Source organism: Hyperoodon ampullatus (genome assembly GCF_949752795.1).
Source record: "Hyperoodon ampullatus genome assembly, chromosome: 5".
NCBI classification, from domain to species: Eukaryota; Metazoa; Chordata; class Mammalia; order Artiodactyla; family Ziphiidae; genus Hyperoodon; species Hyperoodon ampullatus.
The window spans coordinates 146272091-146282450 of record NC_136918.1 but is presented as its reverse complement, the minus strand read 5'-3'; the positions used below and the strand labels follow the sequence as shown (position 1 = coordinate 146282450).

The following is a 10360-nucleotide window of genomic DNA, read 5'->3' as shown; positions in this document are numbered from 1 at the left end:
GGGTAAGCGGCAGGGACTCGTGCTCCCCCAGGGGGTGGGCAGCCGCGGCCCTGGATGCGGGGCGGTGAGGGTCACGAGGAGACACGGGGATTTCATCAGGAGTCACGGCTCACGAGCCAGGAGAGGAAAGGTCGACTGATGTAGCCACACCAAGCTTGAACCTTCCCGGGGGAAAATGCCATGAGCAGAGTGACACTCGTGGTGCCCGGTGGCCCAGGGCAGAGGCTCCGGCTCCTCACAGGAAAGGAGCAGCTGCAGGACACGTGCCTGGTGTGTCTGTGTGAGGGCAGGGCTGCCGGCTGCTTCACTCATGTCGCTCCTCCTCCTGAAGCCAAGCACCGAGGCCGGGACGAGGTGGGGCTGTCTTCCATCTGCCTCTGTCTGGATTCTCCCCACGGGACCAGTTACCTTTACTCCACTCTCTGCTCCTCTTTTATTTTTTTCTGGTGGAATTATGCTCCCTGGCTGCTTTAATATAATTTTCTCGCAAATGCCATTTTCAAGTATTATGCATGTTTTCATTGGCCCCTTTTGGGATATATCGTCTCTTTCCCCAAGTTCCACACGAGCAGAAGCCCGGCTCCGGCCTTGCATCTTTGGACCCTCGCAGTTGCCCGAAGGCTCATCAGAGGAAGCGAGATGACCTTGGAATTGCCCTTTGGCTGCACACAGGCTCCCCCTGGGCTGACCTCGCCCCGTGCAGCTGCCCAGCGAGGAGAGGGCCGGGGCCTGGGTGCCTGAGTGCAGCTCGTCTCGACAGACGGCCGGTGTCTTGTTAAATGTGCAGTTAAACGTCTGAGCCGATTCAGGGAATTCCCATTCAGTTTGACGTTTTCTAACATGGCTTTTCCCTTTGGTTTTATTTCTCAACGTAATTATTAATTCAATAGAGGGAAGAGATTTGACAGAAGTTCATCATGTTTGGATGGTCTGGTAAATTGGAAAAACCCAGTTTTGTTCACCTCCCAAGTCCGGAAAGCCCCGCTCTTCCCTCCGGTGTCTTTTCTCCCCTGTGAGTCTCCTTTACTTTCACACAGGACATTTCACTTCCGTCACCAAATGTGTGGGGTTTCCCCACATCAAGCAGTCCTCTGTGACCCCCGCACGGGTGTCCTACAGTTCAGTCCAGTTCTGACACCACCCACGTGGAGATGGTGTCGGATCCCACAGGTTAAGGGCTCAGTCACAAATCCAGGCTGCCACCTGTGTCCCCGTGGAGTGGGGTGCGTCACCCTCCCGGTATGTGGCTGTGTCTGCCGACCCGGCCCCCCCCGAGCCTTATGCTGTGGGGACTGCACGGAGGCCTGATCCACGGGCACCTCCATCTCTAGTCCCCTCCCCACTCTGGAGAATGGGCGTGGGGTGGCGCTGTAAGCTCCAAGGTTCTCATCCTGGCTCGGTCTTCCTGGCGACCAGCCTCCACCCAGGAGCCACCCAGAGTCACCTCATTAGGACAAAAGGGGCTCCTGGTGCTCTTGTCACTTGGGAACTTACGAGGAGCCCCACGTCAGGAGCCAGGGACAGATACCAACATACGTGCTTCCTACGACCGCACACCTGGCCTTGCTGGGTCAACCGGGATGAAGGAAGCATGTTCCTGAGTCCGGGAGAGTCCGGTGCCGGGAGAAGCCCGGCAAGGTCACCACTGGGGGGGCCTGCAGGAGGGGCGGTCACTGCTGAGGAGGGCCCGGGGGGAAAGCACCCCGAGGCATGCCAACCTGGGGCTGAAGAGGTCCGAGCAGGCCCTGGGAGTGAGGGTGGGGCTGCTAGGGAGGCGGGTTCTGGGGTCCGGGTGCCGGAGTACAGTGGGGGCATGGCGTGATACCGCAGCATAAGACGACATGTCTATCTGGTTTTGTCCTGGTTCCTGGCACAGAGCTCGTGTGCTAACGAGGTGACCCAGGCGCCGGAGAGCTTCAGGATGGGGCTGGTCGCAGGAGAAGCCACAGCCCTGAGGAGAGGCTGGAACTCAGGCCCCACCCCCAACCTCAGGGAGGGGAGAGGGGCTGCAGGCTGAGCCGATCACCTGAGGCCGGCGAGTTACTCAAGCCCTGCCACCCTAACAGAGCCTCCACAAAACCCCTAGAAGATGGGGCTGGTGAACACATCTGGGGGGTGCACCCACCCCAGCTCCACGGGGACATAAGCTCCCAGATGTCACCCTATGGACGCCTCCATCTGGCTGTCCATCTGTGTCCCTTGTAAGAAACCAGTGTCTCCCTGAGTTCTGTGGGCCATTCTAGCTAATTACTGAACCAGAGGCGGGGGCCGTGGGAACCCCTGACTTCTGGTGGTGTTGGACAGTGGGTCCCCTGGTCTAGAGTGGGGGGGCAGTCTTGTGGGCCGGAGCCCTCCGCTTGTGGGGGCTGCACTGGCTCCTGGCACTTAGTGGCAAGTGTTGTGAGAAAACTTCCTTTGACCAGCTGTGCCTGGCACCCTGGCGGGTCCGCTGGCGGAGGTCCCCCTCAGCAAGACGTTGAGGACACGAAGCAAGAGGCACTGCACGTGCTCAGTGGCCTGCGGACCTGGCGCGGCACCTCCAGGACCTGGCGCGGCACCTCCAGGGCGTCACGGCCTTGGGAGCTGAATCTAGAACACACCCAGGACAGTAAAGGGCCGGGGATGCTGGCCACACCCAGAGCAGGAGCCCTGCTCTGGCAATGCTGGGTTTGCAGGAAGCTCTGGGACGTGACAGCACATGCCCGGGCGGGGTGGGCAGGAACGACCAGCAGAATGAAACAGAACAGAGGCCGCGCAGCCGGCAGGCGGCACGGCTGCTGACGGACCGTGGGGCGGCCGTCTCTCAGATTCAGGTCAGAAGGACACTTGCTCGTATTCTGTACTCAAATTCAAGGCATGTTTTCAACCATATATAAAAACACCCCAGAATTAATAAGAAAAAAGAAAAACTAGTTGAAAATGGGCAATAAGACCTGACCAGTCACCCTTCTGGTGGAGGGGATGCCGATGGAGAGGGTCACTGGTGACAAGAGAAACGCAGGATGGCCACAGTGCACATGTGGACACCATCCAAGTGGAGGGTCAGGGCACACGCAGGTTGCTCGGTACCTGACACCAGGTAGCAGGACCTGCGGGCCACTACTACGGCTGCTGGCAGGGACAAACCATCCAGCCCTGGGGAAACGCTCACAGGCATCAGCCTATAGAGCTGGACCTCCCACCTCCAGCTCCCAGCAGTTCTGCTCAGGCCCGTACCCAGGAGAAAACCTGCCTGTGTTCCGGACGTGACCAGAGGTTCTGGAGGGTCAGCTGTAATGGCAGGTACAGAACTCCAAACACTCGCTGATAGGACCAGTGGGTCTCAGGACCCCTTCAGTCCCTTCAAAAGGCCTGGGGAGAGCTTTGTGGGATTACCTTTGGTCTTTGCCATGTTAGACTTTAAACCGAGAACGAGCTTAACTGACGACAAACAGGTCATGTGGCCGATGATTCAGGAACGTGACAGGGTCTGTGTCCCCGAGAGCCAGGGAAAGTCCAGGCTCAGGACACAAATCCAGTGGGAAACACGTTTTCATGTTTCTGAAATCGATTTATGGGAGAAACCAAATTCTTAGGATCATAGTACTTGGGGTTTCAGGGTCTCCGAGAGGCCGTGTTTTCTCGCCGTGACCAGTTCAGAGCTCCTTGCAGGGTCTGTGGCGCTGTGGTCGGTGCTCGGAGGCCCCGGGCTGGCTCGGCGCCCGCCCCTTCCAGAGCTTCTCCCGCCCGTGATGCCCGAAGCTTGTGCACAGCTCTGGATGAAGCTTTGGGGTAAACTCCTGGGTTTATTTTCATATTCACACGACAGGACATACTGACAGGAGGGAGGCTTTCCTACAGGAGCATGGGACGTGGCAGTCGGAGCTCTGCCACGCCGGGGCCACGGCAAAGGACTCGAGCACAGTCTGTGAGCAACTGCCTGACCGGGACCGATGGGTAGGGGTGGGTGATGGCAGGAGGCGTGCTGAGGGTGCCCTGCGGGGGTAGGCCTGGCCCTGCGGCCACCTCGAGGGTCAGCCTTGTCCCTCACCTTGCAGAGGCACCAAGCAAAGGCTCCAGGCCCCAGCGCTCCTGAGAACTGGATGGGACCGAATCCAGCAGGATTCCAACGGGAAGTGGGGGCAGGCCCACCTGGGCTGCTTGATTTGTCCTGAAGGGATGCAGACGTGGGAGATGCCACTTTGTCAAAGGCAGAGCCCCAGGGAGGAGGCGGCCGACACGCCCCACCTCTGCATCCTGAGCACTTGCAACTATTTTATTTACAACGCTGCAAATAACACACCAACTGTGTCCTGAACAAAGAAATGAGTGGAAATTTCTCTCGGTTTGTTTTTTTTTTTTTGCGGTATGCGGGCCTCTCACTGCTGTGGCCTCTCCCGTTGCAGAGCACAGGCTCCGGACGCGCAGGCTCAGCGGCCATGGCTCACGGGCCCAGCCGCTCCGTGGCATGCGGGATCTTCCCGGACGGGGCACGAACCCGCGTCCCCTGCATCGGCAGGCGGACTCTCAACCACTGCGCCACCAGGGAAGCCCTTCTCTCGTGTTTTAAGAGGCTAGTTCCACTTGTGGAATTCAGCACCTGCTAGGGCTGGCACTTGTGCAGCCCCACAGGACAGCAGTGGCCAGCAGGGACCTCGGCGTGGGGAGCTCTGATCCCTGGGGCCCGGGGGGGTATCCACTTTCTCTCCACATGGCGGCACTTCGGTCAGAAGAGGCCCCTGCTCAGGGGCTGAAGCCTGGTCCCTGTGTGCCTGCTCAGCTCCTCGAGAACCTGCTTCTCCTTCTGGTACATCTGAAACAAAGGGGCGGAAACAGCTCCAGATTGGCCCAGAGGCCTGGTCTCCTCGGGCCCTGGCGTTCCCTCCCCGAGGCCTGGGGCCTCCCACACAGCCCAAGGCAGGCGGCGGTCCCAGTGCACAGGGAGCACCGATGTGCTGCCCGGTGGCGTGTGAACCCTGCAGGGGGCTGGGGCCGGGTGCTGGGGCGGTGGTCTCATGCATGAAGAGGAGCGCCTGCCTGGGTCGCAGGAGAAGGGGCCAGACTGGGTGGCCCGGCCCTGAAAGCACTGCAGCGGGTGTGTGAGGACGGCCCCCCAGGGCAAGGGCAGGCTGGTGGGAAGCGCGCTGGAGGCTTTCCTGAGATGCTGCCGGCGTGTGGGAAGCAGTGGGGCTGAGCAGGGGAGCCAGGCGGCCACAGCAGGGCTGTGGGGCGGGGGGTGGCGGGGCGGAGGCAATGCGGAGCCAGGGTGTGGCCGGTGTGGACCCAGCAGCCTAGGAAGGCCGGGGAGAGGCCCATTGCCTGGAGACTACCTCGTTAAGGAAAAAATGCTTTTCTTCTATGCTGCTCAGGGAACCCATCTGATTACGAAGATAATTCGAGTTAATAAAACACAATATGGTGCATTTACTAACACAGACCTTCGCAGACAGAGTAAACACTGGCAGCCTTGCAGGAAACAAACTGCCACAGAACTTTACCTAACAGGTCTGGATCAGACACCTGCACGCTCTAAATCCTGTTTCCATTGACAAATACCTTCACAATGTCTCTTGTAAAGGTTTTTTAACTTTAAGCCATTTGAATTTTATAGAATTTATGGAATGTAGTGTCTCTCCTCAGACCTTTCTTTCCACGGTGAATAAACAATGCAGTTAACAGCATTTAGAGAGTCCAATATTTAAGACAAACACTGTCTTTTTATAAAGCAGGCATGGTAAGTTCCTCATTTCACTGCGTTTCTCCATTTGGTTTTCATACTTGACTGCAAGGGGCAGGTGGTGCAGCCCCGGCTCCTGGGGCCTCGGGCTGCGATGCCCCCTGTGTGTGTGCTGGGGACAGGGGACGGCTCCTACCTGCTGCCACTCGGCCTCCGTGCTGTGTGTGAAGCCCAGCAGGTGACAGAGCCCGTGGGTGGCAGTCACCTGTCAGAACAATCAAGAAGCTGCCTCAGGGGGTGGTCAGGACCAAGCCATGCGCCAGGCAGGAGGGATAGGAAGTCAGGGAGAGCTCCGTGGATGCCCGGTGGGAGGTTAGGAAGCTTCCTCTGGGCCCAGGCAAGGCTGTGGGCAGGTGGGGAGGTCACAGGGCTGGGGTTTGGGGAGCAGCAGGAGGCCTGGCCGTGGCAGGATGTGAAGATCAGGATCTCCTCTGGGGTGGGGTGGGGTGGGGCGGGGGCAGATGGGTGGGCAGCTGTGGAGACATGGAGGACCAGGGCAGGGGGAGGGGGAAGGTGCCCCGGGCCGTTAGAAGGTGCCAGCGTGCAGCTGGGCACCAGCTGGGAGGACGGTGGCTTGGCCTGGCCCTGTGCCGGGGGATGAGGGCCCTAGGAGTGTGGGCTGGCCCTCTGCTTGGGGTGAGAGAATCCTCAGGAGGTGTGGGGGAGTGGAAGAGGTCCACAACTGCCCCCCAGCCCAGAGCCCCCAGGGGTGCACAGCTGCTGGCCACAGAGATCCCAGAGCAGAGACCTGTGCTGACTAGTCCTGTCTATGCTGCAGTTGCCCCAACTCCCAGGGAGAAAGCACACCCTCCTCCTGGCAGCACCCTGATGCCTGAGCACAGGGCGTCTCGCTGGGAAGCTCTAAGCTCTGCTTCAAGCCTCGGAAGCACTAGGCTCCCCAAAGATGATAATTCAGGGTGTGGCTGTTCGGCCAAAGGAAAACACCTCAGCTGAATCCACAGGAACGTTAAAACACGACTCAATCACACACCACTTTTCAGAACACTCCCACCACCCTTCGTGGCATCAAGCTGAGGAGACAGATCTGAAGGTCCTGGAGGCCAGAATCCTGCCTGCTTTGGGCAGTTCAGGAAGAAGCTCACGCAGCAGGTCCGAGCTGGCCAAACACAGCCTGCTGATCTCCAGACGTAAAGCTAAGAACAAGGCCGCTTTTGGGGCTCCCCCTCCTCAGTTATACACACAGATGCTCCCCGTCCTCTCCCCTCACCCAGTGGTGCCATGGGGCACACAGACCCCATGGCCCAGGCTCTCCTCTCTGAGGGATGGTGCGAGGGTGCTGCCCCTGTCTGGGGGTCTCCCCCAGTAACCTCTGTCCTACATGAGGACGATGGTGTGTATGCCCGTGTCGTCTCCACCTCTTCTCACGGCCTGGATGGAGGACATCAGCCTTTGCTTTGACAATCAGGATCTGTCATTTCAGCACTTACAGTCAGGATGTCATAGTAATCTTCATTTTCTCTGCAGTGCTGGAAGATATACTCCACTCCCAGGAAAAGATCTCCTAAATTATAGTCATCTGGAAAATCAGGCTGGGGAATTTCGCCTGCTTTCAGATTCTGAAAATGAGGAAACACACATTTGGAGAACACGACCTCAGAACACTAACCGACCACAGGCCTACAGATTTCACCCCGAAAGACCCTGTGTCACTAGTCCCAAGGCAGACAAGTTGGGAACCGTGGCAGAGACACTACACACGACTGACTGAAGACGGTCCCACGCTGTCAAATGAACCTTCCATTTCTTTCATCCTTCCTAAGGCACAACCACCCCGCTCCCTAACTTCTATGGAGCTAAATCACCACATCGATACAAGCTTACGTTTCTGTGTTTTCCAGTTGTCGTTTTGTCCTAAACAAATCATCTTTCTCATTTTCCCACATGAAGACCATAAAGACCAGTCCATTCAGTTGAGGCCTGTTCACACTAAGCCAGTCACCTATGGCTTGATATTTAGGGTGTTAATATTTTTACTTCCTATCAGGGAAAATGATAAGTGGATACTTTAATATATTTTTATATTACACATTGAACATTTTATTTTCTTTCCACTTATTTCCTTAGGTATGACACTAGTGGATTAAACAGTAATCAAGATTTACTTCAAAAAACCATAATTCAAAAAGAGTCATGTACCAAAATGTTCATTGCAGCTCTATTTACAATAGCCCGGAGATGGAAACAACCTAAGTGTCCATCATCGGATGAATGGATAAAGAAGATGTGGCACATATATACAACGGAATATTACTCAGCCATAAAAAGAAACGAAGTTGAGTTATTTGTAGTGAGGTGGATGGACCTAGAGTCTGTCATACAGAGTGAAGTAAGTCAGAAAGAGAAAGACAAATACCGTATGCTAACACATATATATGGAATTTAAGAAAAAAAATGTCATGAAGAACCTAGGGTTAAGACAGGAATAAAGACACAGACCTACTAGAGAATGGACTTGAGGATTTGGGGAGGGGGAAGGGTAAGCTGTGACAAAGTGAGAGAGTGGCTTGGACATATATACACTACCAAACGTAAACTAGATAGCTAGTGGGAAGCAGCCGCATAGCACAGGGAGATCAGCTTGGTGCTTTGTGACCACCTACCTAGAGGGGTGGGATAGGGAGGGTGAGAGGGAGGGAGACACAAGAGGGAAGAGATATGGGAACATACGTGCATGTACAACTGATTCACTTTGTTATAAAGCAGAAACTAACACAACACTGTAAAGCAATTAGACTCCAATAAAGATGTAAAAAAAAAAAAAAAAAGATTTACTTCAAGTAAACTGTCAGATTGCCTTCCGAAAGGGCTGCCTTAATTTATGCTGTTACGAACAGTGTGGGGAGCCTCGGATCGATCATTCACATGACATAGGGAGTGACCTGATAGATACCGCGTATTTGTTTAACATATTCACCCAATTCTGTCCTTTTATTCTCAGAGTTATTTAAAAGTTTTCAATCGATACATATGCATTATTGAGTCACACTTAAAACTGCAGAAGCACTTTCTCTTTAATTCACTGATACAGAACGTGGGGTCAGGGGGGCAATCACCTCCCCTCCTCCAGCGATAGGATCTGATCAATAAGGGATGGTCACACGGTACTCTCTCCTTTTGTGTGTATTTGAAAATTTTCAAAGTAAAACTTAAAATCATGTCTGTGGTATAATTAACAGGGATTTACAGAGGAAGGCAGGCCAGACAGGAACAGGAAAACAGCTTTTACCTCGTGAAATGGAAAGGAAAGCACATCTGTTGGGGTATCTTTGTCTCTGTAGATTCTATTAATCTGCTGAATCTTTCTGTTGTCGACACAGACGACCCCCAGGTCGAACCTCTGCACCCCCAGGGCTCCCCGCACCGCCTGCACCTTCTCGCGGAGCCGCGCCCGCCTCAGGGGCACCGCCCGCTGCAGGTTCCTCACAACCAAGCTCATCGCGGCCGGAGCCACCGCGCCCTGTAAAAGGCAGACAAATCAGAAAGCCATCCTAAGTTCTGTAGAAACACCCGCGCACACACCCTCAATTCATCTCGTTTGGTGGAATTCGTTGAAAAACGTCATGGAATGTCCCTTTCACCATAAGGAAAGCGTAACACGGAAAGACGTGAACACGCCGTGGAGTCAGGCGCGCGAGACAGACGTCAACAGCCACTAGGAAACCGGGGCGGCGGGGAGGAAGGGCCCAACGGTGAAGGGGTGCACAGTGGGGGCGGGGCGGGGCAGGGGGCGCCCCGTGGGCTCCGGGCCGCCCGCGGGGAACGCTCGCCGCCCCTCTTCGGGGAGAGGAACTTACCGGGCGGAAGCCGGCGGGCCCACCGGAAGCGCCGCCGCCGCCGCCGCCCGGCCAGAAAGCGGAACCCGAGCGCGTCGGGGCCCAGGCGCGGGACAGACCGGTGGTGGGGCCGCGTAGCTTTCTGCTCGCTGCGGGCAGTTAAACGGTGAGTCTCTGGCTGTCGCGGTCGTTGTGTGCGGCTCCAGCCCGGCGCCAAGGGGCCTTGGGACGGTGGGTGGCGGCGTCCCTGAGCCGGACGTTGATCGCGGCGCGGGGCCCTGGCGGGCGGAGGTCTCCCCCTTTCCCGCCGCCGCGCCCGTGTCGCTAACGGAGGGGGGGCCAGGGGCGCAGGGCCAGGGGCGCCGGGAGGACAGTGGGGGCGCGGGGGAGAACACAGCGGGTGCGGGGCCACGCACCGCGCCACCCGAGGTTTGGAATGCGCTGTACCGGTGCCCCTGTCCCTCGGCGGTCTGGGGTGGGGCAGCCTCTCTGCGTGAGCACTCTTGTTGTTCAAGCCAGCTCCTGGGGGTAATCGCCCGCGTGTAAAAACGCAAATTATTTCTTTGTCTGGAAAGAGTATTTGGTGCTCTGGTTACTGGGAGAAAAATTAGACGGGAGGAAACACTGAAACACTAATGTTTTAACAGTGTTGCATTCTAATTCTCTGGCTGTCGAGACTGAAAGACGTCAGAAACCTCCTGTCTTTCAGTTGAAAAGAGTAACGGCATGTATTTTCATATTGTTATTTGAGGTTTTACCGTGAATTGACCGATTCAGTAAAATGTTTTGAATGTTTGTTTTTAGTTTTAGACGATCATGCTTTAAAGCTCCGTAACAAAGTAATTTATTC

At 56.1% G+C, this 10360-nt stretch overlaps 1 protein-coding gene across 1 annotated transcript; it reads right to left on the bottom strand.

Annotated features, from left to right (window-relative positions):
* Positions 1-3507: 3507 nt before the first annotated feature.
* Positions 3508-9548, bottom strand: LOC307053879 (endoribonuclease YbeY-like). Its single transcript, XM_079705340.1, has 5 exons — positions 9532-9548; positions 8964-9194; positions 7165-7293; positions 5853-5921; positions 3508-4792 (listed from the first exon to the last, which is right to left on the bottom strand). Exons 2-5 carry the CDS (start codon positions 9171-9173, stop codon positions 4706-4708), a joined length of 495 nt encoding a protein of 164 aa, XP_079561466.1. The 5' UTR covers positions 9174-9194; positions 9532-9548; the 3' UTR covers positions 3508-4705.
* Positions 9549-10360: the final 812 nt, after the last annotated feature.